Source organism: Lepisma saccharinum, chromosome 3 (assembly GCF_977018435.1).
Source record: "Lepisma saccharinum chromosome 3, izLepSacc3.1, whole genome shotgun sequence".
NCBI classification, from domain to species: domain Eukaryota; kingdom Metazoa; phylum Arthropoda; class Insecta; order Zygentoma; family Lepismatidae; genus Lepisma; species Lepisma saccharinum.
Window position 1 is genome coordinate 84,432,382 of NC_139231.1, and position 27,996 is coordinate 84,460,377.

Here is a 27,996-nt window from a genome sequence, read left to right on the forward strand (position 1 = left end):
TCCCTTTTTTATTCATCGCTGTTCTTATTTCCTCTATTCATATCAATTCTTATTTCTTCTTTCAGCAGCAATTCTTATTATCTTCTATATTCCGCCGAGATATTCTTATATTCTCGATAAATTCTTCTATTTATTCTTTCCGCAGCAAATTCTTATTTCTTCTATTCTTCTTTGCCACTGGAAAAGAATCTTATTTCTTTCATTTATCGCAAATATTTCTCTTTACCGTATCTCTTCTCAATAATATAGACAAATCATTATGCTGCATTCCTTGTAGAGAATTGAACCAAAGCTATAGAGGATTCTTAGGGGCGTCTAATCTGACAACAGCGCCACCTCCTATTTAACGACCAAAGGGGAATAACCAGGATCGCTAATAGCAAGCGCTGCCAATGGCCCAGTGCGACTAAGAAAAAGCGCAACCGAAAAGTGCTTCGGGGCGTCTAATTTGACAACAGCGCCACCGGGGACAAACAACCAAAACACTGACGATGTTCTCCTCGTCAGGAAAATAAAAAGAGATAGATTTCTGAATTCGTTCGTTTACTTAATAACCTGCCTAAACGTTTCATATGCGGCCATATTCTTAATTCTTTTAATTTACTATATACAACATTCTATTTATTTCTTTTATAGTATTTGAACTCTTCTTTTATATATTTCTCAATTTACTATAATATATATAATTCCTCTTCTTCTCTCTAAGTTTTTTATAATTTTCTTCACTCCTCTTTACATAGCGTGCTGCCATCTCTTGTCGATTCCGAGAAACCATTCCTCCTTGCAACATTCATTGTGTCGTGTGAAACTGGCACGTGACAACACTATGCCCCAAAGTCCTTCCCCGCTCTTTCCTTGCGTTGGCGCCCTCTTCTCCCTTGTTGCCTCTTCAGGATAGCAGAACGGCCTCCCTCTTCGCTTCTGTCGGCTGCAGGAAAAATGTCCTAGGCAATATCTACTCGACTGCAACTGTGTTCATTAACGTATTTAACAGTGTTGTCATTTTATTGAAACAACTTTTCAATTCTTTACATTTTGCTGTTACCGGCGGTAACACCGGCTACATTATTAATATATTTGTTATTTGTAATTTGTTATTAATATATTTGAGCCTTGAGTTACCTAAAAGAAATCCGAAAGCATACAAGTACAAAATGATTTGCAATGTAACATATATGTGTGTGTGTGTAAATAGAATCATGTGAGTGTGGTGTGGTGTATTATTTTTAAGACAATGAACATGCTTAACATGACAAAAAGTATTACATAATAATGTATAGTAATTCAGACATGAAAGCCAGAACACAACAGATATGGGATGTATTGACCATGCATCATACAGTGAAAAGCCACTTGGCAAGCCTTGGCCCACAAAGGTTTTTTGTGTGTGTAAATAATCAAGAAAAGAAGTGATTGATGAAATTAATTGGTATGTGAGTTTCTGAATGTATAATTGTTATGAAAGTTTCTGAGCGTGAAAAGGTTGTTTTTTGTTTTTTTAATAAAAATGTAAATGTCATTATTGTTTGACTGAAATACCACATGAAAATTGAAAATATAAAAGATATGTAAATGTTTTCTGGTGTTTATTTTCATTTTGTGTTTATTTCAAGTTTGAATAGGTCAGGAAGAAAAACAATATTTCAAATGGGGACTGTCTGAGATCACAATTGATATATTTGTTATTTTAATCAGCAGATGTCAGGGCAATGCATTTCTAATGCATACTCCCGAACCCAGAACAGTGACTCTCGATCCGTGCACGAGACAATATGGTGAAGCATATGCAGTGCTTCATTCCGTTCATCACTTTGCAAGACAGCAAAGTTTGTATAAACATGTAGTGTTTGTGTTTTTAAGAATATATTATCGTTTCATAGCAGTGAGTGTAATTCCACTAAACATCCGTACTGAATCAAACCTGTGGAATACAAGGGCCACTATTTATATTTTGAGCCTTGGCAACACTGATTGAAGTTAGGCGCAATTTGACGTTTGCACGGAATCGTCTGGCATTATTGACCATAACGTACTTCAAATGTTTTGTCAATAGCTTGATTTGTGTTGTTTATGTTGCCTTGGAGATTGCGCGACAACAATAAAATGGAATTAACTCGTGAACATTTTCGTGCGATGATTTTTTACGATTTTCGACGTGGATTATCAAGACAAGAGTGCATCAATCAACTTACTTCCACATTTGTCGATGAAGCCCCATCCTTTTCCACTGTGAAACGCTGGTATAACGAATTTAATCGTGGCCGCCATTCGCTCACCGACGAGATTCGCGAAGGTCGTCCAAAATCAGTTGTTGTTCAAGAAAACATTGATGCTGTGCAAAACCTAATACTGCAAGATCGTCATGTGACATACTGTGAGATTGAGGCAACCATAGGCATTTGTTCCACCAGCATATATAAAATATTACATGATCATTTAGCTGTGAGAGAGGTATGTTCTCGTTGGATCCCACACAATTTGACAAAAACTCAAAAAGACGCTCGCGTCAATTGGTGCAAACAAATGCTGAATAAATACAATCGTGGTGCTTCAAAAGACGTATATAAGATTGTAACAGGTGACGAATCATGGATATATGCATATGAGCCGGAACGTAAACAGCAGTCGACTGTATGGGTGTTTCAAGATGAACCCAATCCAACAAAAGTTGTTCGCGCTCGAAGCACATCGAAACAAATGGTCACCTGTTTTTTTCGGGAAAACTGGTCATGTGGCAACTGTGCCTTTAGAGGAACGTAGAATGGTCAACTCTGAATGGTACACAACAATTTGTTTGCCAGAGGTCTTCGGTCAAATACGGAAAACAAACATGCCGTCGGATCATTCTTCATCAAGACAATGCCAGCTGTCACACATCTCGTCTAACAACCGACTTTATGAACAGTCAAAAAATCGAATTGATGGGTCATCCACCGTACAGTCCTGATTTGGCACCCAATGACTTCTTCTTGTTCCCAAATGTCAAGAATAAATTGCGTGGACAACGATTTTCGTCGGCAGAAGTTGCCGTTGATGCATTCAAAAACCATATTATGGAGAAGATTGGAAAAACTGCTTTGACAAATGGTTCGAACAAATGCAAAAGTGTATTGACCATAAAGGAGAATACTTCGAAAAACAATAAAGCAGTTTTCAATGCCAAATCCCTGTTTTTTCATTGTTAGGCTCAAAATATAAATAGTGACCCTCGTACAACAGCCCAGAGACAAAGGTTTGTGTTACAACGTGACACACAGTGAGTGCAATTTCTTTTCGTGTGCATTGTGCAAACCTACACAAAACTAACATTTCAGTCCAACAGACACACACACATTTGTGCTTAATACACACATACACACACAGGGACATAGGGAATAAATGTAATAAAATAATATGAGGCATGTACCAAATCAAATTATGGAATTTCCATAAATAAACAATGCAATGTTCGGAAGAGTAGAATTGTTTTCAAATGGCGAACAGTAGCAACTACTGGAGAGCCAAACTGGAGGGGTGATATTCTGTCTACAAGAAATGTGAGCTTAGATGATTAATTTCTAATTTATTTTAACAGCCAACATGGTAAGAAATAGTGATATTTGTCTATTGAATACAGTTTTAGACGTTAGCATGGAAAACCTGGATAAGTCGGGGAATTTTATCTTTTCTGGAAAATTTTGTATTTTTGTAGACCTTGTACAATAGAGATTGTTTAAAAGTTTAAATGTTGGCTGCAGCAGGTGGTATTCATTCAATGACAAAGCATACCTTACATCTGGAGCTTGTAGTTTCTATCTCCATGTTAAACATGTTATCTCTGTCCGTAACAAATGCTGTCTGATGCCATATCTTGACTTGACTTATCAGTAGGTTTGGACTCTGCAAATTGTTCTTATATAAGATTTTGATTATTTTGAAATCTTTCTTAGTTTACAATTGTATGGTCATTTTAACTTTTTTTTTATATAACAATTAGAATTGAAATTTTCACAATTAGAGAAGTTATAGGATTCTTACACACCTGAGAACTGGAAAATATCATGGAATCGGAAGTAAAATATACAAATCTCAGGTAAAGTCTTATGATTGATGAATGATTCCCAATGAAGCACAACTGAGGGACTTTAAATGCTCCTGTCTGCTTATAACCCAGGCTGTTGTAGCATTTCTCTTTCAGCATGGATAACACATCTATTTGCTTGTCTGTTTCTCATTTTAAATACAACCTTTGTTCAATAAATATGGTGAATGAATTGCTGGCATGGAGTGTAGTTGGTACTACTGGTTGACAGTCAGGTCAGTGAACCCCTAGGTCTGTCAGTCATCGTTCGCGAAGCCCTGTGGTTATCCAGACGTGTAGTTTGTGTGTACACCTTGTGGAAGTAAGGTGCAGTGCAGCGACGCTGTTACGGGTGAAATGGAGCAACGTACGAACGTGAAATTCTGCTTCAAACTTGGCAAACACCAAGGGAATGTCACGACACGCTGCGCCAGTTGTATGCAAAAAGTGTGTGTACGAGTGGTACAAGAACTTCCGTCATGGTCACCAAAATCGAAAAAGCTTAGTTGCGAGAAGTCGTGCATCAAGCCAAAAGGCACGACATTGAATGCAACCACATACGTGAATATTTTGGATCGCCTCCTGAAGATTAATCAGACGTGTGCGCCCCCAGTATACCGAAAATGGATATCTGCTGCACTATAACGCACGCCTCCATACCGCTATAACCATGCAGCCGTACCTGGCACGTAAGGAACCATCACCCCCCTTATTCACCAGATCTGGCCCCTGCCGATTATTTCCTTTTCCCTCGCTTGAAGAAACACTTAAAGGAACAGCGGTTTTCAGACATTGCCGACATCCAACGCAATGTGAACGCTGAACTCAATCACATCCCACAGGCTGCCTTTGCCCAAAGTATGCGAGACCTCTACATGCGTTCTCAGAAGAGCATTACCATTGGAGGCAATTATTTTGAAGGACAATAATCTGCATTCATGTACCGCTTTTTCTGCAAATAAATCATGAAATTCATTCAATCTTTCACCGTATTGATTGAACACAGGTTGTATGTTTCCAGGACTGGTGACCAACTGCATTGCAATATTCAAAACTATATTGGAATTTTAAAATATCTGCAAATTAGCTAGAAAATTTGATAGGCCTATCGAGGGGGCAATTGCCCCTCTGTGTCGTCCTGCAGTTGCTCTTGGTCTTCTGGAAGAAATAATGCAAGAAAGACGTGAAAACTAATTCCATCTTGAGTATCCTTTTGTCCTGCTACTCTTAGATTCTACTAGTTTTGCTTTCTTTTACCTCAATGCTTGCCCCCTAGAATTGATTTCCATCCAAGGTTGGAGAGAGGCAATGCCCATTGTTCCCTGTGGTTGCACCACTACACCCTTCCCCCGTAGTTGCTTTGAACTTTAATCGGCTTGAAATACTTATTTTTCTTTGAGAGTATAATATCGTTTAATGACGGCGATAAGATTCCTCTCCACTAAAATTCTAGGTGAAAGTACAGTAATGTAGGAGTGACATGGACATGGTGGGGAGAGGGATACGGATGGCCACAACTCTCCCTTAGAAATCGAATGTCAACGTAAAAGTATATATTTCAGACGTATAATTTGATTTCAGTCAGTAATTTTCATTAATGCGATAACTTCAAATTCAAGTGGTGTTTTTTGAGGGGACAACACTATTATCGGGACAATATACTCCATGGAAAAATTGCCTGCTTGTCCCTCCATGGAAGAAGTCTGCATGATTAGGGGGGATTCCCTTCCGTGTGCACGCCTATTATTACCAGGTCTTAGGCATGATTATTTTTGAGCAGCTTAAACATCATAATGGAATTTGTCGATTTCTTTTATGTCATTATTAAGCTTAAAGATATGCCATCTGATCTTTTGCCTGAAAAGTGTACAAAACTTGCCAGTATATTAAGGCTACTGATTTAAAGATGAACTAAAATCATTTTCGGCCATTATAAAACACAAAAGTACACCAAAGGAGACCTTAACTGATACAGGGCCATGATTTTGCACGTAATGTGGGTGTTACACTTCGAATTTTATTAAGTTTGTCTGTAACCGTGTCAAGTGGTGAATGAAGTTTTTGGAAACTAAAGCTAATTAAAAAAAAACATCTTTGGTGAGCCATGTCTGAAACACGCTTGTTTCCATTTTATGCAAGATAGCATTATGTGAAAAAGAATAAGTCTTTTTTAAAAAAAATCCAATCATAGCTATATGATGGGGCCATGATGGTAAAAATATGAGGCCACGTCTTCAATGCATTTCTTTCCTAATACTTTACATTTAAGGTACATTATATTTAATGATATACAATGCAATTTAGTGCTACATTTTTTATAAAGTTTTGCTCTAATCGAGACATCGTTTTGTTCTTAATAGTATTGCAATAGCATTACAAGCCTCATTATTTATTTTATAGTTTGATGTTTCACTTAGGAATACCTATATAAATTCTTCAATTTCCCGTTGCTGAATAATGACAAGGGAGGAGGCATTCAGAAGGTAGCGGTATCTGCCGCCAGCGCCTAGGGTGGCAAAATAACTAGCACCGGCCCAGGGTAAATGCATGTATGTTCTCTGATAGCTTGAACAAGGAAAGCATTTTTTGTATATTACAGGCACATGACAATGTAGAACATTTTACGAATATGTGGCAGATTTTTGGAGCATGAGATAATTTAAGAAATAAAAACGGCAATAATGGAATAGTTGATAAAATGTTATCATAATTCCATAAAGATGGTCCAAAATACATGATAATTTGTGAAACAAATTGCTGTTTCGATAACTCTTGCAAATAGTAAATTCAATTTGGTGGTCCATAAGACAACGTGACACCCTTTGTGTTACAATCTGGCACCATGCCCGTTACGGGTTAATATGCTAGAAACACTTATCAGGACAATTTTACAAATCAAAATTGATATTCTACTTGACTGATATGGAAGTGGAGATCACCAACCCTGAGGCCTGTACAAACCATCTCACCGATGCGATGTATCACTGAACACGGAGACCTTCCCTCACGCAAAGAACTCGTCATGTTGAAAGTGGCACTACTTCCTTGCTGTTCACATTAATATTTTTAGAAAATAACCAATGTTATAAAATATCATTATGTACACAAATCTCTAAGCTCATTGAAAGTTACAATGCATAATCCTACAAAATGGTTACATTTATCTTGCCTTGCCATGTAACCAAGTTATTGTACGAAGTGCACTATATTTGGCGGAACAAAAATCGGCCATCCTCCTGCACACTCCACCTAACAATCTTACAACATTAACAACTTTTTTACTGTTCTCTTCTGCCATTCCTACACAATCCATGCTCTCCAAGTATGAAATCAACAGTGTTGCAACGCTGTAGACAGCGTAACTAATTGCGAACGTCAATTGTTCATATCAACAAATATGGCTACTATATTTGTAGTATGCGGAGAACCATTGCCAGAATTGAAAAGCTTATTTTACAACTAATACACGTTAATGAACATTTTTTTCACCTCACCCCAACATGCTAACTTGAGATAGATCATCACGACTAAAGTGTAAATCACCAACCCTGAGACCTTCTGTAAACAAAAGGTCTCACCGATTCGATGTATCACTCCGCGTCAGCTGATTCATGACCGCAATCATCTGCTGTCACACTCATAGTTCGCCGCACCTATTCATTTTATATAAGAGCCTCTGAATGTGAGTACCCGCTCTCAAAACATCAAACGAATATGCAGCCGCATACATTGTTACTCTCCCGGTTATTCTCTCTTTCATAACCCTTAAAACTGCAGACACTGACACACCACTGCACTGGGATACCAACTTAACCACTTCATTTATTGGTTTCTCAGGATACCACTGACAGAACGTTACATAAATATTGAGTAGAATCTGTTTCTCACCCCTTTTCAAAGGCTGTCCTTGCTGGTGTTTTGAAAACAAGCTCGGAGAACACGGAGACCTTCCCGCACGCATAGAACTCGGCATGTTATTTTTCTAAGGATAAGTCAGGCAATATTACTAAGTTGCACTACTTCCTTGCTGTTCACATGATTATTTTTAGAAAATAACCAATGTTATAAAATATCATTATGTACACAAATCTCTAAGCTCATTGAAAGTTACAATGCATATTACTACAAAATGTTCACACTTATCTTGCCTTGCCATGTCACCAAGTTATTTTATGAAGTGCACTACATTTAGCAGAACGAAAATCGTTATTAGGATGCTTGTCAAAGTTTCCAACTGCAATAAATTTACGAAATTTCTTTGTATTGTTTTGATCATCATCATGAATATATTTATTGGACTTACAGCAATGCATATGGCTGTTTATGCCCATTATATATTTTATTTACATAAGATACAATTTACATAAAATCTACAAACAAATTTCAAATACACTCCTATCTATATCATCCTTAGAAATATACATTACTATGTTATATCATTTTGTCTAAAAAAAATGCAAGTAAAATATATTCAATTCACATGCAAAAAAGAAGCCAAATTTATGGGAAATGATTACTGGTGCAAAGAGTTCACCATAAAGGTGAAGCAATAAGTAAAAAAAGAAAGAGCTTTGGGTTTAAAGTAAGACGTCATTTGCGGCAGCGTATCCCATACTACAAATTGGCCATTGTTTTATCTTGCGTAATGAATCCTGTAACAATGCTGGACTTTCGTGTGGATTATTTTACTTCTATGAGTAAATGGCCGTAAGTTGTGGGTAAATAATGTGGGTTAGAAATGGCTTTTTTGTGCCCTGTGAGAATACGAAGAGGAAAGAAAAAGAAAACAGGTGATGGGGACAAGGACTCCATTCGCTCACCAGGAATGGGAAGAATTACTGGCAGTGCTTCCATAGAGACTTTGGTTCGTGTGGGAATAGAGAAAGAAAATGGCCTCTCACCCGACAGTAAGATGGTTGTGTTGCATGACTTCACGCCTTGTGTGGATGATGAGTTGGAAGTGAAAAGAGGACATATTGTTAATGTTTTGTACAGAGAAAATGACTGGGTGTATGTCATAGCTGAAAATAGGCAAGAGGGCTTTATCCCTCACTCGTATTGCACACCATATGGATCTCATCTGGGAGAACTAGCACTGAGCAATGTCAAGAAGAAGATTCCTAGAGAACACAAGTGTACAGATGGAGAAATAGATTCAGATCACAGGCCAGCTAACCAGCAGACTCTCCAGCATCAGCTTCAGATAAGAAGTTCCCAAGGTTCTTTACAAAGTGTATCCTCATCACAGCCAGATGTGCATCCTTTCTTTAAGGATCCTGCTGGAAGGTTTATCGTTCTCTACACCTTCATAGCTCGTGATGAAAACGTGAGTGTGGAGAGAGGAGAATTTGTAACAGTATTAAACAGAGGATCCAGACTGGTATTGGATTGTGAGGAGCGATGGCCAGGAGGGGTTTGTTCCCAGTGGCTTTGTTTACCCAGCTGATGTGATACAAGGTGACATAAATCAGAGCAGTAACCAGAATCAAAATAATTTCACATCACATGACATCCCCATCATCAGATGATCTACGCTATCATGGCACAGAGTTAGTGATGTTGTATGACTACAAGGCTCAAGCCCCTGATGACCTGTCAGTGAGAAGAGGAGACTGGATTTATGCAGATCTTAACAATCAGACCGTTGATGGGTGGCTTTGGGCATATGCCCCAAAAACTCGAAAATATTTCTTTATTCCTAAGGCATATGCTAGACCACCTGCCATGACCAGTTTGTGAATATGCAGCAGCAGCTGCATATTCTGGACGGGAAATGTTCGAAATTTCCCGAAGCTCTGGAAATCTCAAATTCTACACGTCATTTTCACTTTAAGTGATTGTTTTTTGCATTTCTAGAATAAAAACATACAATTTCCGATAAGTTCCAGAGACTTACGATGCAGAAAACGTCGAAAATTAACGATTTTTTAAAATGACCATTCGGTATTTCAAGGCTGCTCGGGATCCCGAAAAGTCGGGAAGTCATATCCCGAAGTCGGGATCGGGACGGGAATTTTTTTTTCCGATCCCGGTCCTGGCTCTTTAGGATCCCGCACACCCCTAATGAATAACGTTGAGTCGTTTACTGTTGATTATGATATTTGAAGTCATACAAGATTTTTACCATACACTGTGAGACTAAAATTGTTTTCAAGCACGCATTTGCTATACATTCATGTGGAAAATTGATTTATTGCCGTTTCTTAGAATAAATACCAACGTAATTTCATGAAAATTACTTTATTTTCAGTACACAAGCTCTAAAGAAGCATTAGTATGGATATAATAATTTTTACATTTTTGCATATACAAGACAGAGTTTTTCAGGTGACTTTATAGTGGCCAGTCTGAAGGTGGATTTTCTTTCAGCTTCTGTTCAAATTTTTCTATCTGAGCTTCTGTGGTGCTTGAACTCTCTTTAATTGTGTCCGGTATTTGCTTAAATTTTGCACATTTTTCAGGTTTTCCTCCATGATCAGCCCAATCCCATAACTTTTCATAGGCAATGGGTGATTTTGGCGTTTTTGTGTACTTCTGACCAGATTTTGTTTGCAACTGAAAAGATATATACATACAGGTAGGAGTGGCACCGTTCCCGGGATGACTGGGTAAAAATTGAGGCTAGATGAGGCCAGACCACTTGAGACTTGTGGGAAAAAGCTAAGAATGAATTCTCTGTAAAATCGAGATGACACGGAGAATTAGTGTCCAAAACTCTCGCTGTCGTTCAAAACTTGGGTATGCTATTCAAAAAATTTAGCTCAACAAAATTTATTTTACTGTGCTACTTCTTAATACATATCAAATATTAAATCCATTAGTTACTTATATACGTATAAGTGAGACTCATATTTTGTACATAGTGATTGCAAAGCAAAGCCATTACTGGCAATTGGTAGCTTGTTCTGCATGGTTGCATATATTGAGGATACAATTCCATTTCGTCCAAGGTTTTGTGGTATTAAAATACTGCATCAGCGGATGTCCTTTATTAAGAAAAATTTCTTGCCTTATTGTTGACTTCTATACATTGTGAAAATTCGATGAAATTGTAAATGTTTTTTTTATATATAATCATGGATGTCGGGAATGTATACCCCCTCCCCCAGATGCAACGTCCCTTTAGTGCACTTCTTAAAATAAACTTATACCACGGCTGCAGATATATCTTAATCTCAGGGGATAGGTTCTTTATTCGAAAATTGGAAATAAGAAAGCGATTTATAGCCAAGAGGATATAGTAAAATGCGGATCTATATTCTGAAAACTGTACACAATACAAAGAAAATATATAGCGAAGCTTGTATATACATTGAAATATATATATATGCTGATTCCAAATTTACGTCGGTTATATTATTCTTATATATATATGAATAATTGAAAGGAAATCTTTTTCTTCTCACACTTTTTGTGGAAAAGGCTTCTTCTTCTTTTCTTCCTTCTATTTTGGTAAAAGGCTTCTTCTTCCTTCCTATCTTTGATTTGGGACAAGGCTTCTTCTTTTCTATCGTTGGTTAGTGAAAAAGCTTCTTCTTTTCTTCCTTCTATTTTGGTAAAAGGCTTCTTCTTCTTTTCTATCTTTGATTAGGGAAAAGGCTTTTTCTTCTTTCTATTTTTGGAAAAGGCTTATTCTTCTTTTCTTTCTTCTAATTTATTGTCCTTGCCTTTAAAACGTAATCTGATTTATTACATGTATGCGCTCGTTTTTCCCGCTTCTTTGGCAAACGACACAAACTATACATATATAAAGATTAGGGGCGTATAAGCTGACAATAGCGCCACCTCCTATGTAACGACCAAAAGGGGAATAGCCCAGGATCGCTAACAGCAAGCGCTGTCTAGGACCCAGTGCGTCTAATAAGGAGCGCAACCGTAAGTGCTTCGGGGCGTCTAGTTGAACACAGCGCCATCGAGGGACGGACAAACACAAAAGCTGACGATGTTCTCCTCGTCAGAGGTATTAAATCAAATTTTGATCACTAGGATCAAAAAGGAGATACATTTCTGAATTCATTTGCTCACTTATTAACTTTCCTAATTGTTTCATATACGAGCATATTCTTAATTATCATTATTTACAACATTTTATTTACTCCTTCTATAATTTTTATCCTCTTCCTTTATGTATTTTGCATTTACTATAATATATATAATCACTCTTCTCCTAGTTTCTACAATGAACTCTGCTCTTTTTTATATGGCGTGCTGCCATCTATCGTCGCTCTCGGGAAACATTTCTTCTTTGCGTTTTTCATTGTGTCGTCGGAACTGGCACGTGACACATAAAATGAACCTCAACTTCAAATTATAAAGTTCACACAAATAATTTGGTTTTAGTCACTATAATTTATGTTAATTATTATTAAGGGCCTTGCAGGAACGTGATAACTTCAAACTGAAGGAGTGTTTTTTGATGATGCAACGGCCGGCCCCCTTGGAAAATATACCCTGCTTTCACCTCCATGGAAAAAGTTCTGCAGATGTCAGGGTTGATGATATATATTTCCGAGACAAGACTCTGTCTTGTCCTTCGAGAATGAGATGAATGTTGTTTTTTAAAAAAAAAAACATTGAGACGAGAACGAGATGTACATTTTCACTCGAGACAAAACCGAGAACAAGGCAGACATTTGCAACTCGATATTAGATCGGTGCTGCCTAGTCTTGTCTGGATGCCATCTCTACATACAGGATGGAAATAAATCTGAAAATGATTTGTAGGCTTGCTTTATACATGTCTTGAGGTCTTAAAAGTCCTGAGGTTAAGAATGCTTTCTCTTTCCATGAGAAATATATGTAATTCTGAATATATATTTCCAGTGGCGGCGATTAGGGTGCAATTGCCCCACCCCCACACTTTTCGTAACTTTTGGCCCTGCACTATGCTGTACCTTATCTACAAAGGGAAATATACTGTCTTTGCCCCCGTCCCAGTTTTGGAACCCAATCGCCGCCACTGTGTATTTCTTGATTCTATCTTCAATACAGTTTCCAGGATGATAGTTGATATATTTTCACTTCAGTGTTTATAAGTAACAGTTACAAGTAATAATTACTTTTTGAAATTAGTAACTCTGTTACCTTTTGAAGTAACTAGTAACAAAAATTAACAGTTATTTTTAGACTTATTTTCCTTTACGTTTTCTCATGGAATAAAATGTTCTTTGGACAATTTTTTGCAATATCTTAAACCAAGTTAATAATGATGAAAATTATGATAAAAATACTACGAGGGTAAATCAAAAACTAAAGGCAATTTTGTGTTTTCGCAGGAATAAACGAAGACTGGGTGTGTCTGACGTCACCACGTGTATACTTGGAGTCTAGTGTCGCGGAGCAAAAAGGTCCCACGTAGGGACGCACCACGACAAATGCACCATCGAGGAACAGTGTGCTCTGTTGTGCGCTTTCTGTGGTCGGAGGGAGTCAAACCAGCAAACATCCACCGTCGGCTGTTTGCGCAATATGGAGCAAGCACCATGACTCAACGAAAGGTGTATCAGTGGGTGGACCGCTTTAAAGCGGGACGCACAAGTGTAACGGACGAAACTCGAAGTGGACGCCCAAAAACATCCCGCACAGAAGAAAACGTCCAACGCGTGGATACCATTATCAGGGACGATCGAAGAATCACAATAGCATAAGTGGCGGAACTCTTGGACATCAGTTTCGGATCAGCATATGCAATAGCTTGCATGATGAATTATGGTACCATAAAGTTTGCGCGATGTGGGTACCCAAGGAACTCACAGCTGCGCATCAGCAGCAGTGCGTCACAGTAGCTACCCAGTTTCTCCAATGCTATGAAGCCGATCCTAGTATCTTGGAACGAATCGTGACAGGAGACGAAACATGGGTTCACCACTAAGAACCTGAGAGTAAGCGGCAAAGCCTGGAATGGAAACATCCGTCGTCCCCTGTACGCAGGAAATTCAAACAACAGCCGTCTTGTAGGAAATTGATGCTAACGCTGTTTTAGGATGTGAAGGGACCGATCCTGGCGGAGTTCTATCCACGTGGTGAAACTGTGAATAGTGCAAGTTATTGTGCGGTCCTGCAAGACAAACTGAAACCTGCAATTCGTCAAAATCGACGAGGACTGCTATCTAAAGGGGGGGGGGGGGGCTCGTACTCCACGAGAATGCCAGGCCTCATACAACAAGGGCAACAGTAGACACTGTGCACAGGCTTGGCTTTGAGTTTCTTCCCCATCCTCCGTTCAGCTCTGATCTGGCGCCATCGGATTACCACATCTTCGGCCCTTTGAAGGAGGCGCTGCGTGGTCGTCGGTTCAGGTCAGATGACGAGGTCCAGCAGGCGGTGCAGACGTGGCTTCGTGAGCAACCCAAAACCTTCTTCGCGGACGGGATACAGAAGCTGATTGATATTGCACGATACCAAAAGTGCATTGGCGTGCAGGGGGCTTATGTGGAAAAGTGATATGTGTAGTTCTTCTTCTTGTGTGGAAATAAAGATGTTATGTGAAAATTGCCTTTACTTTTTGATTTACCCTCGTATATTTTTATTGTCAAAATTACAACCCACGTGTCCCCAGTATATTTATTTTAGAGCATCCAGGACTGTTACGGACATGAATATCTGGCAATCATTCTGGGCATGTCTCCAGTTCCTTGTTTGTAATTAACGAAAGCCTGGTTTACTAGAGAAAGAAATAACCTTAATTTTTGAACATAAGGGTATACTTTGAATTTTATCATGTCTATTGATTTGTATGTAAAAGTACATGTAGTTAATTAGAAATTAATTAATTTTTATGGTCATATACTGAAAATAGAACAGCTAACTTGCAGTTCATACAGGAAAGAATATTATAGATATTCTTGGAATAAAGTAACTTAGTTTCTTTTTTAGAGTAACGGTAACTGTGTCCAAACCCACTTGGAATGTTCACTTTTAACATTTTCCTCTTACCAGATGTAGCGAAGTGTGAAATATAAAGTAAGAATAATTCTTCTTCTGTTCAAAAAGAATGAGGGCTTCGACAAGTCTAAAAGAAGGAAAGGAGACAATAAGTACATACAGTGGCGGCTGTTAGGTGGGGACGAGGGTGGGGCAGTTGCCCCCCACTTTTTGCCACTTTTGCTCCCGCACTATACTAAACCTTATCAACCAATGGAAAGTAAACTGTCCTTGCCCCCCCCCCCCAGTACATGGCCTTTCCAACAAAGGAAACTTTTGCTAAAGCAAACTTTCATGGTAAAAACTACAATATTTCTCTTTAGAAGTGTGTCTTATGTAGGAAGTGTTTGAGGAAATACTGTGAACGTTTACTACGATATGTCGAATACCATCAATGTTATTGTCAACTGAGAAGTAATTCGAGAAAAAAATTGAAATTTTATTCTGTGAGAGTGAAAATATTATATTGTTCACAAATGTCATATGATGAGATGAGAATAGTTTTCCAAATGTAAGAAATTTGGTAATTTCTCACAAAGGTAAGCCTTAAATTTATTTTTTTGTCATTAAAACTAAAATTTATCTCAATTTTCCAGAACTAAAGCAATGTGAAAATCTTAAGCGTAGAAGGAACAGTAAAAACGCATGTAAAAAAAACACAGATTTTAAATTATTAACACCTAATTTTGTCCTAAACTGCGAAGAATAACCAAATTGCAGTAAAAAATAACATCGAAATTTAGGGAAAATAAAACGAAAACTTCACGTCCCTAGTTATAAACAATCAATTTGCATCTACATTTACGATTACCTCGACAATATTTAATTTCTTGATATTCCGCCTTGCAGCATCTTCAATCCTTCGAGCTGTCACTTCGGACACAACTTTTTCCTTTTGCTTCCCAGCAGTGGATGGACCTGGTTTTTTGTCAGTGACCGGTGGTTCTGTTTCTTCGAGGGCTGAAATTAAAATAAAAGCAATGTAAATTACTCTGCATATTTATCTGATACCAAATGCAATTTCCGTGTTCAGATATTCTGATTCATTTGGTGTGTATGCTGCCATTGCCAGTGTTTAAATCAACGATTCCTAAAATGGGTGGTATGGCAAACGATAATTGCGAAATATTAATTTACCTCCTTTATTTAAAAAATCTTGTAATTCCTGATTTGAATACACACATTTCCAGAATTCTCTGGCTTTCTCTCTTTCTTCTTCTGATTCATCGCATTGTGAGAAGTCCAGTATCACATCGTGCGTTTTTCCATTTAAATCACTACTGGCTTCCGAGTTCAACGTAGGCACATTTCGGCTTTCCTCACTCTCTTTGCTGTCGTTTGTGCTTTCAACCTCATATCTTACCCCATTTGCTTGAAAGTCATCATTTATATCTTCAAATGACATTTTGGAGGTAGGTAGTTTACTTCTGATAATTTTGGCAGAGAAAAACGAACGAATCGTCATGAAGAATAAATATATTTCACGGTAAATAAAGCAAAGAACACTCCGGAGTTAAGATAGCTGGTGCTGCCACCTGTCGCGTGGTTCGAAATTAACAGTAGCCTATACGTGTTGATTCATGAGTCCACTATTCTGTGAAAAGATCGTACCGGAAGAGGGGTTTGGGGGTTCAACCCCCGAAATAGCTACGAAATAATAGCAATAATAATAATAATAAAGCATGAGAAAGTAATATCTCTGTCCACTTTTTAAAATAGCAAAGCTGTCCTTTCCATTCCATGCCATTAGATCGGGGATTTCGAGACACTACGGACCTCACACCAGCTTCCGTGCATATGTAGAATTTGCCAACTATCTTCTATCAAAAAAATTTATTCTGGGCAAGCCAGAGCTTCGTAGCCTCGAAGAGATGTTTTGTAGGACTTCTTTTGCAATATTTTCCTGATAGTCCTCATATGCATCTTCCTTTGTTTCACAAGAGCAATGGGGCTGGAGCTTATCGATCGTGCAGTCTGGCCCCCTCAACAGAAAATACAATTTTGGTAATTTTCACTGACAGGGCTGATCACTGCAGATATAATAGTTTTGTTTTGCCCTTTCACAAAACCGTTGACGTAGCAAGAACTTTTAATTTTCCAATGCGTATAGTGAAGACATCATTCATAAAATTGGCAACACACTGAGACCATTGTGAAATAAATATACGGGTAAGAGAAAGAATAACACGCTTGGCTCAAGAACTACACAATTCAACAGGAAAATGGAAACGTGTTAGCAGAAAGCATCAGAGAAAACAAGTTCGAGTTTTTCGTGTAAGTCCATTTTATGCACAGAGAGGCTAATCGGAACTGGACCGAACAACTTTGTACCTCCAACCAGATGTCGAACCGGGCGACGACGTTACCATACAGCAAGAGAGAGAGAGAGTATATGGGAAATGATAAGATCGGAGAAGTAAAGTGGGTGTTTCAGTGAGATCATTTCCTATTGTTTCAATTATCACTATATTTACCAACAAATGTTATTTATGCAGTGGCAGCGATTAGGATGGGTGTTTTTTCTTGGGGGGGGGGGCAGTTGCCCATAAACTTTTTGCTACTTTTGCCCCCGCACTATGCTAAACCTTATGTACCAAGGGAAAGTAAACTGTCCTTGCCATCCTAGTTTTGACACCGTGCCCCCGTTTTGGAACCTAATCACCGTCATTGTATTTATGGGTAACATTTGAATAGACATTAAATGGACGCACGTACGCCCTACATACAGAAAGTTGAATCATGTTAACATGTAAAATACTTTTTCAAAAAAGTATTTTACAGGTTAGCATAACCATAACGAATGAATTGCCCAGAATTTAGTAGAGGTGGAAATCGGATTGTAAAAAGGTTAGTTTTCTAGCAGTTTGTTCTGTATTTTGACATCTTTCCTTCTTACAATTAACCTCCTTTAGAGAGGGGAGGGACTAATATTATATTTCGTAGCATTTAAGGGAAAAATTTAATTCGCCACTGTGTATAGCTGAAATATTAACCTAGCTGTCTTGTTTATTTTATAACTTCTTAAACTTTACTTTCAAACAAGGAACAGAATTTGTGTTTATTGGATGTCGACATTAAAATACAAAGCTCGAAATTGGTGAAAAAATATCGTGCCTTAGCATTGTAGCTAAAGCTACAGCAATTCTTCACATTGCGCATCCCGGCAGTGTTGACAGGTAATGAGGGCGAAAAATACACCAGAAAATTATCCGACACTAACCGAAAGTTATCCCAAGAGAACTGTAATTGGTGCTAATCAGGACCTGTTTTCCTTCTAAGACATTCTTATCCACAAATTTCTTTTAAAAATTCCTCTGATGTTGTTTTCGCTAGTATGAATTTCATATTAAAATTTAATGAATTCTAATTTGTCCTAATGAGTCTAGCCGGAAGAACAAAATACTCTAGGTCAGTTACTTCTTTTTCTTCCTCATCTTAACAGGACCAATTATGGCTCCCGTGTTTCTTTGCTTTCTTCAGACGTCGGTCTTTTAATTATGAAGACCCTGTTACAGTTAATTATAAAGAAGCTGGGGATCATCACGTAAGCCTTTTGGAGATTTCGATATTTTTCCAAAGTCTATTAAGGGTTGGTAATTTAGAATTCAGGGAGTGCTAATTGGATGAGAGAAATCTCAGTCGTTATCTTGATGAGGCTCAGACTACAAACTGGAGGGATCGTCTTTAGGGTTCGTCTTCTATGCACAGTTTCATCTTTCAAAAAATTACGAGAATGCCTTCCTCCCTTGAAAAATACCGTGTGAAACAAAGAGCAACAGAAATGTAGAACTTATGGTCAGGATTGGTTTAGTTATAAACAACCGTATGCGTCGAAGCGCCCACTAGAGGTGCTGGTGTAATACCTCTGCTAGTGTCTCTGGATGTCATATATTTCACACTAATTTAATTTCAGCTACAGTAATTTATGTTAATTATTATAAATACGTTGAAGGAACATGATAATTTCAGACTGAAATAGTGTTTCTTGAGGGGGCATCTCTATTATGGGAGAAAATATGTCTCCTTTGCTCCTCCCTGGAAAATAAAATACATTGCTTTCCCCTCCCTGGAAAAAATCCTGCGGACGTCCATGATGGCACAGGTTAGATTGATTGATTGATTTGGTGTTTTAAGTCCACTTTATGCACAGTAAGGCTAATCGGGACTGGACCTACAGTTTAAAGTGGGATCCGAACCACTTGTGCCTCCACCGGATATCGAACCCGGAACCCCTTGATTACAAGGCGACGACGCTACCACTGCGCCATCGGGGAGGCTGGCACAGGTTAGAGTCCCTGGATGTATGACTTGAAAATAGTGTTGTCCCCTCAAGAACACCTCTTGGATTTGAAATTAACGCATTCCTGCATCCCGATTATAATAATTAATGTAAATTATTATGACTGATATCAAATTATACGTGTGAAAATGTACTTTTAGGTTGACATTCGGTTTCTAAGGGGCGATGTGGTCATCCATGCCCCTTTTCCGGACATCCATGTCTATATTATTATATTTCACCTAGCAATTTTGGATAGAGGAATCTTATCGCCGTTATTAAACGATATTATACTCTTAAAGAAAATTAAGTATTTTCAAGCCAATGAAAGTTCAAAGCAACTACGGGGAAAGGGAGTGCAATGGCGGAACCACAGGGTGGGCAGGGGCATTGGCCCCCATCCATGGACGAAAATAAATTTTAGGGGGCAAACATGGAAGTAAAGGAAAGCAAGACTAGCAGAATCTAAGAGTAGCAGGACAAAAGGATAGGCTACTGAAGATGAAATTAGTTTTCACGTCTTTCTTGCATTATTTCTTGCAATTGCCCCCTCGATATCAAATTTTACACAAATAAAAAAACATTTCGTAAAATTTTCTTGATCGCTTCGCTCGCAATTTCTGCTTTTCTTACGATCTTGTCAAGTTCAGAGCCGTAGCTAGGGGGCGGCGGGAGTTCGCCCTGGGCGTCGAGCGATCTAAATGAAATAAAATTGTAAAAGAGAATGCCATGGCGGCCCGTGAAATTTTTTGTGCCATATTAAATCAATATTGTTTTTGGTTTGCAAAAACTTGTATCTAACAATTTTCTTCCTCGCTTCACTCGCAATTTTATTGTTTTCTGTAATGCATTTTAAATTACCAGAGAGAGAAGTTTTTCCGACTCTTGCTGCTAAACAGTTTTGTGCATGAACACAATTGTTTGGAGGAAAAGGAGCGCGGCACATTTCAGAGACAATATATCAGTGCAATGAAACTAAAACAGTGAGATAAAATGAGTTTTTTTCTTTCCCGACTGAACTTTCATCAAGGCTTTTGCCCCCCCCCCCCCTTCCTAATCAGAGGGTCTGCACACACCTATGCCTACAGTGATAACAGAACAAGTCATCAATTCTCTAGAAGTACAGTTTTCACAACACCGCTGTCGTAAAATCATTCCCTCAAGACATCCAATAAACGCAAATTGAACCAAGACGTTAGATTTCGTGTTCACTCATAAATTAGCTTTAAATACATTCCCTTTTTGCTTCCTGGCCTCTCATATTTCTGTTTTTACGCTCCTTTGTCCCGGGTAAGCCTAATTAAAATTGTAAAATCGCCATTATCGGCTGGGGGAGAGAAATAAAAAGTCCCGTCGGCTTTTGTTGAAGAGGTCTATAGTGTTATTTGAGCGGTATCGAGTTTCAAAGACCCCAAGTGCGATGCCTGGGCCTGATAGAGCGGCCAGTGTTAATTGCACTGTCTGTCAAAGAGGTGGCAGAAGGCTTGAACCGCTGACAACCAATCCAGAATGAGTATTAATCATTCCTTGGAGAGGGAACGCTCGGCACGCCATCTATGAACGGGAAGAAGGAAGATTTTTCGTTACTGGCTTGTTTTGTTGCGTTGTGACTTCGATCAATAATAAAATACTTTGTTCTTGTGGTGTATGGAAGCAGGGGGATGTGAAAAAAGGAAATTATAGTGGTGTGCACGTATTTTCAGTACAAATAAACAATCGTGACAATGAACGGGGTTCATTCAAAAGAACCATTCACTCATGACACGGCTTCTATCAACGGAAGATTTCTTTTTTTCGTTTTCTTTTCTTGAAGGGGTTGAAATACTAAAGCAAACATCACAGTGCCTCTCTCCATTTCAAAAACCATTCAGGATGAAAGATTTCTTTGTTCGGCTACTACCCTCGGTGATAAGTAAGCTAGAGACAGCTGCGTGGGATGCTATTAGACCCTGTTATATTAAGGTGCTACTGTACATGAAATTGTAACTGTAGGAGTGATCCTCTTGAGCCGCAATGCCAGATCAATCATTATACAACACATATTTAATTTGTATCTATTTAATTAGTAACATAAGTTTGTAAGCTTGGGGTAGCGGGCCCTAAAAAAAAATCCACGGAAAGTTAAGATCATACTTTTAAAATTATTTTGTTTCGCTCTTGCATGTGAACACATATAAACTCACATAGGAATATGTTCGCAAATTTTCGCGATTGTTATGCACGAATTATGCCATAAAACGCGAATTCTTGTATTTCCTTTGAAATGTTAATATTTTCCTACGAATTCCTTCGATTAATTTTGCATTTTTTTATTTTACCTAGCTAATCAACCTCATTATCTTATTCGCGACAATGAGGATGAATGATGATAATAATTCTAATGAGGGGAGAAACATGAAGGAACAGCTATGTCCATGCGGAAATCCGTTCAATGCTTAAAAATATTTATTAAGTCATGTACTCAACATACTCAGTCCAGAAGCATAACATTTCCCAATGTTAACGCTGTGGGGAAAAAATAGAAAGGAGCAGAGTGGCAGACGAGATAACCAAAAACTCTCAGAAGTTAGAAAGTTAATGCAGAATATTGTGCCAGTATATGCAAATAATTTATATAGGGTAGCAATTTATCTTGGGGCAGTAGTACACTCTGCTCCACTGTTTCACAGTGTTGATTTCATAAGTAATAAAGTTTTTTTTATCTTTCAATGTGCTACTAGATGCTCACACAGACATTTGGAACTATAGAACTCGAAATACATCAGTTGAAAGTTAATGCACTTTTGGTGCATCAATTGGCACAGTTAAACGTCTAATCCTTGTAATGAACGTATCTGATTTTCTCAACTGATGCATTTCTAGTGATGAACCACTGGTCAATTGATACATTTTAAGTTCTGTGTAGAAGATCATTGGCCAGTGGTCACCTTAAAGTCAAGAAGTAGCCTACCAGGAAGCCTAAGATTAGATGATGGAGTAGGTCTAATATTGATTTTCCACAAATGGATTTCATTAAATCAGAATGTACAGGCTTGTATGCACCACTCCAACTATGAACCCATTATTGGGTCTTCCCTGTGCCGTAGCTGTAACACTGTCGTCTTGTAATCACGGGATCCCAGCTTCGATCTCTGCTGGAGGTACAGAGCTGTTCGCATACCACTTTAAACTGCAGCTCCAATTCCAATTAACCTATGATAGCTTAAGTGCGATTGAAACAAACTTTTTTTTACCAACCCGTTATTGCAAATGTAGTTCTAGGTTACAGTATATGCTGTATAGGTCAATAGACCTATGTTGAAAATTAAATTTTTCAAGAACAATCTTGCCACAGAAGGGGAACATTTGTAAACACCTTGTACCCTCTTTCTCGTGCTTATTATACGGTCTGTTACCCGTATGTTTTTTTTTCCCTGAAAACATAACGTCCATTAGGCTTCAGAATTAAATCGGGTAATTCAGGACATAAAGCCAATTAATTCTGGGAAGATCAAACAAACGTCTATATACCCCATTGCATCACAATATGGAGAACGACCCTAGCACCATCTGGTGGGTTATCATGATACATCATGTAGAACGCCCTAGCAGCCAACTCCAGCATTTTGTCGTCCTTAGGCACCAGAATCGTTTTTCCAAGTCATTACCGGTTTGGTGATTGGAGATTGTTATCTGTATTGCATCCAGGGCACCTAATGGAATCCCACCCTTTTGTGTTTTATGAAGCTTATTATCTGAACTTCCACCACTTCCGTTGTTCCGAACAATCTCTCGTAAATTATACGCTTGCTTTCTTCGTGCCAGCAGCTTTTGTTGAGCAGATTATTATTTCGAATCTGATAGGTAAAATGTGTAGGAGTAGATATAGCTATGCGTGGTAAGTAACATGGCATGTGGCTTATATAATTTTTGCAAAAAAATTATGTACCTATCTGCACCTGGCCATAAGAATATTACCTATCAGGAATATTTATTCTGCTTAAATCTTTCCAAAGACTCTTTGTACTTCTACTGTCAGAAGATTGCCGTTAAAACACGGCGAAATTCCCACAACTGGTTATACGGTGTTTACAGATGTTTTAGTGGGAGTTTGTTATGTGATTTAATATTTAATATATTCTTTAAGGCTCCAAATTTGAGGAAATGTTGATTTGACTCCGGTGATAGTCTTGTAGACGGCGGTCTATATTATTTTTGGTAAATGAGCCAATCAAGAGGCAACACACGATGCAAGGTTGGTTTTTATAATTATAGAGTACACTACCGGTTTCGTAATAATATATTTATTTTAAGTATTATTCTGGCAAGAGGTCTTCAAAAATCTTTAAAAGATAACATCGAAATTTGGGTGTATACTTTTCCATTTTTACCGAATTTAAATTTACATTTAGACTTCTTGTAATGCAATATTTTTTTTGGAGACCGAGAACATTTGAAGCACTGAAGCTCAAGACAGATTCCCCCTCTTTCTTTCTAATTGTGGAATATGCAAAACGTGGATGGATTCCTGTACGTTCAACGAACATGTGAATCTCTTTCATATTTTCATAATTTTATCTTGGAAAGCATTAATTGCGGAGAAAGATAATCCAGAAGACTAGTTTTGTGCAATTTTGTGAGAGCCTTCAGTCAACGTTACACGAACATTCCCAAACACCAAAAATGTCCTTCATTTTAATAATTTTCAGTCTCGATTGATTTGGAATGTCTATCACTGCCATCTTCAGATCACGCCTTGCTCTGTGCAAACAAAAATTGCAGATTCATTTCTTTCCGTGATGATCCTACGTAGCGTTCCAACCTGTAGAACGCAGGGATTAGTGTTGCCCACGAGACAAGACGAGACGAGACTTTGGTCTGTCTCGTCTCGTCTCGTGAAAATGCTGTCTCATCTCGTGTCTCGTCTTGAAAATATTCGTTTGTCCCGTCTCGTGTCTCGTCTCGAAGGGTTGTGTCTCGTCTCGTCCCGTCTCGTTTTGTCTCGTCTAGTCTCGTGAAAGTAATCCAGGATATTATGCCAACAAAAGTTATAGCCCTAACTGGGAGACATCACAAATATTATTCTCGAAAATTGGTTAAACCTGTAATCACTTTGTTCACTGTAGCTATAGTGAGAATAAATATGATTCCTTAATCATAAGAACATGAGTATATCAAATAAAGTTTGTTGATTATCAATAGCTAGATAATGTATAGAATCTGCCTTGCTTTTCTAGCTCCCATCCACTCTTTATCCATCGTACATGCAGGGAGCTTTCAGACAGAAGGAACAGGCGACAGGCGACAAGCCACAGGGGGTTTACACGAAAGTGACAAGCGACAGGATCTCCTTCCGTTCCGTCTATGATAAAAGTATTCACCGCACGGGCAGTACCAACAGATCGAGGCGATTCTACGCTCAATATTAAGAAAACGACCCAGTTTGAGCGACACGCAAGCGACAAGAGACACGTGGTGCTTCGGTTCGGAAGGTTACGTTTACTGAGGGTTCGCATCCAAGCGAAACATGTTGCTTGTCGCTTCTCTCCTGTGACTTGTTCAATGTGACAAGCGACACGGAAGTATCACACTGAAGCAACGAACGACAGGGACACTTCAGTTTATAAGCAAGCATTCATCGCGCATGCGCGGGTAACAACCCTCGCGACTATACTGTCTATAGGCTACGGTATCCAGAAAACGGCCTAAGCAGAACAACAAGCAAGCGACAAGCGAGACGTGCAGCTTCGGTTCGAAGAGTTTGCTGTGAGCAAGATTTCTTCACACCAAAGTTACAAGCGACAAGCGACACGAGTCGCTTGGAAGCGAACTTTCAGTAGTCAATGCAACCTTTCGAACAGAAGACACACGAAAAAGCTGCACGTGTCTCTTGTAGCCTCGGTCCGTTGTTCACGGATGCGGGGTGAATGTTTTCCTTCAGACTGAAGAGGATTGCGTCGCTTGTCGCTTGGGTGTGAATTATGCGTGTCGCTTGTCGCTTCGGTGTGAAATTTCCACACGATAGCTTTCAGGTTGAAGCGACAGGCGACAAGCGACACAGGGTTTTCACACCAAAGAAACGAGCGACAGGCTCCTTTAGGGAGATTTCAGACCGGAGCGACAAGCGACACGCGACACATGTTGCTTTGGAACGAGCCAATCAACAGCAACGTTTCACAGCGTAGGAGCATGGCAGGCAGCACAAACCTGCGTTCGATAGGTGAAATCCTGAAGCGACACGTGTTACTGGTCGCGTGTCGCTTCGATGTGAAATCTCCCTTAGTCTATAAGCAAGCTTTCACTGTGAATACACTACCAACAGACAGAGACGACAATCTATTAAAAAACGGCCCAGTCCGAAAGACACGCAAGCGACAAAGCAACACGTGCCGCTTGCCGGTCTAGTCGCTTGCGTTCGGAAGGTTGCATTTATTACTGTGGGTTAATTTCCAAGCGACACTTGTTGCTGTCGCATGTCGCTTTTTCGAGACTTTCAAGACGAGACGAGACTTTTCAGGAGCCGTCTCGTCCCGTCTCGTGTCTCGTCTCGAAAACATATAAACAAAATAACTAATCAATTGCAAATATTTATTTGTTCGGAATAAAGCATTTTCTTTGGAAACCCAAAACAGCTTCTATTACAGGAATAGAGATCTGTAAGATTCCCCCTCGAAAAATCCTAATTCGTCACACGTTGTCCGTGGGCAACAAGAGCAGGGATCGAACCAAGGGATGTTGCTCACCCCCACCGATTGTAGCACTTGATGGTAGAGACGGCCCTAAAAGGGCCAGGTGTGGATACCTAGCTCAGCATTTATCAATTAATGTAAAAACCCACGTTTTAGATCTAAACACTTTGACTGAGCAAAGAGAATGGCAGGTTAGGGTGAAAGTAACTTACCCTGATCGGTAAACGAATAAATCTATAGCTCCAGACGATTACCAACCAAAGACCCCGTGCTACTCTCCTCACCTGGTTTTGTTCCATCTCCTTGGCTTGCTTCGCTAAAGGTATGCGTTCTCGCCGTTTCCTGTGTAAAACTCATTATTCTACAATATTCTAGGAGCAAGTCTTGACAAGTCCCTGACAGGATCTTTATTCGTTTACCGGGCGGGGAATGTTATGACTAAATCTCTGTGTTCTTTTGATTGTCAAGGAATTTTGACGATCAACTATCAAGGACTGTGTATAGTAGGCATTAGGGATGGTATCGGAAAGAGACGAGACGAGATTTAACTTTGCACAGTTTCGTCTTGTCTCGTATCTGATGACGTATTATCGTTCTTGGTCTCGTCCCATCTAGGTGTTGTAAATACCTTTCTCGGTCTCGAAGGGTAAATTTCAGTCTCGTATCAAGTCTCGAAATGCTGTAGCATATGGAACACATACAGCCACAGCACGTCACCGTTTCACAATATTCAACTTTTCTTAATAATGTTTTTCTGCTTGACGCCTCGTTAGTTGCTACGAAGACTCCAAAAACTGCATTTTTAACCAGAAGGTATGCAACTGCGATGCACAGGTTCACAGTTGCCAATTAACTTTGTAATTACGACAAACAAAATATATCACCAATAAGTAACCAGTTAGCCAAAACTTTTGGCAAGTCTAAATAAGTGGCGGAAGAAAACTTAGTTTGCCTGAAATTTCCAAACCTCGTCTCGAGGTCGGTCTCGTCTGGCAAGATTAGAAGTGTTTAATCTCGTCCTCTTTTCGTTTCTTAAGAGGCCGTCTCGGACTCGATACTATCCCTTTCTAAGGGTCCGGCTTCCTTTTATACACTGTGCTTTCTCTTGTTAAGCTAATTGCAAAGCAAGTTAGTGGCAGGTTGGAAGAACAAAGTTGGAAATTTTCACGTATTCTCCTTCTTTATGTGTACGTCGAATTTCCCGCCCACTTTTCCCTCCGATAATCCGAAGCGAAGTGGATGTGCAATGGAACCTAAGGTCAGGTGTTGTAGGCCGCCTAATAGCCACCTCAGCCGTCACGTGGCCACATAATGACTGCCTTGGCCACGCAACTTTCTCGCTTCGGCCAACTTGGGAACTGGAAACACACGGCCGCTAAATTAAATGCCTCGGCTTAGTTTCACTATAAATCAGAACTGTATTTATTACGTCGGAAATTAATTATTTGCTGTCACGCAACCAATATGTGGAAAGCTTTCGATACGGATCCGAAGGTATGTGAGTACGTGGGCAAGAGAAATAAGCAGGCTGGCCAAAGAATGGGGTTCGAGCCAGTTCCATTATAGTTCTTATTGTTCAAGGTGTGCTTCTCTTCGAAACAAGGAACTTACGTTCAGTTAGAAATGGAACGTAGATAATTTATCGGTCTCGTCTCGAATTCGGAGACGAAGATAAGAGCATACCCTTCGAGACTTGTCGGGACGAAAACGAGACATACTTCTTAAAAATCGAGACTTAGATATGATATTTGAAAATTATAACATACCTCGTTGTTTATAGGCAAGTCATAAATTTTGTGTACAGTAACTTACAAAGCCAGTCAGTCCATCAGTGACAATTGTGAGCTTTCCTGTGTGGTTGGATATTCAATATAAAATTCCGCTTTTAAGAAACGCTTTAATTCCGCCTCGAAACGAGGCGTCAAACGGAAAACAACTCTATTAACAAAAGTTAATAATGTGAAAATTAATGCTGTGAAAGTTTCTGCTGTTACACCCTGAATCGAGTGCTTAAATATGTATTTCGAGACTCTACATGATATCGAGACGAAACCGAAACTTGCCCT

At 39.0% G+C, this 27,996-nt stretch overlaps 2 protein-coding genes across 3 annotated transcripts; one reads left to right on the forward strand and one right to left on the reverse strand.

The window, feature by feature from the left end:
• The first annotated feature begins 8,766 nt into the window (after nt 1–8,766).
• Nucleotides 8,767–9,799, forward strand: LOC145985883 (SH3 domain-containing protein Dlish-like). Its single transcript, XM_083120011.1, is given in 3 exon segments — nt 8,767–9,424; nt 9,426–9,549; nt 9,551–9,799. Coding segments are annotated over 3 exon segments (999 nt in total). The 5' UTR covers nt 8,767–8,798.
• A 569-nt stretch (nt 9,800–10,368) lies between these two features.
• LOC145985884 (uncharacterized) lies at nt 10,369–16,436 on the reverse strand. Of its 2 annotated transcripts, none has more exons than XM_083120013.1 (3): nt 16,166–16,436; nt 15,795–15,943; nt 10,369–10,615 (listed from the first exon to the last, which is right to left on the reverse strand). In XM_083120013.1, the coding sequence occupies exons 1-3, from the start codon at nt 16,386–16,388 to the stop codon at nt 10,394–10,396; spliced, it is 594 nt and encodes a 197-aa protein (XP_082976139.1). In that variant the 5' UTR covers nt 16,389–16,436; the 3' UTR covers nt 10,369–10,393. The 2 variants fall into 2 exon arrangements, with proteins under 2 accessions (XP_082976139.1, XP_082976138.1); XM_083120012.1 differs by having other exon boundaries at nt 16,121–16,436.
• Nucleotides 16,437–27,996: the final 11,560 nt, after the last annotated feature.

What these genes read in the sequence shown, in the direction of transcription:
- LOC145985884 (XM_083120012.1), bottom strand. Translation starts at nt 16,388, where the DNA reads ATGTCATTTGAAGATATAAATGATGACTTTCAAGCAAATGGGGTAAGA. An exon ending in AGATTTTTTAAATAAAGGAG is followed by an intron (nt 15,944 to 16,120) that starts GTAAATTAATAT and finishes TTTTAATTTCAG; the next exon opens with CCCTCGAAGAAACAGAACCA. An exon ending in AGAAATTAAATATTGTCGAG is followed by an intron (nt 10,616 to 15,794) that starts GTAATCGTAAAT and finishes ATATCTTTTCAG; the next exon opens with TTGCAAACAAAATCTGGTCA.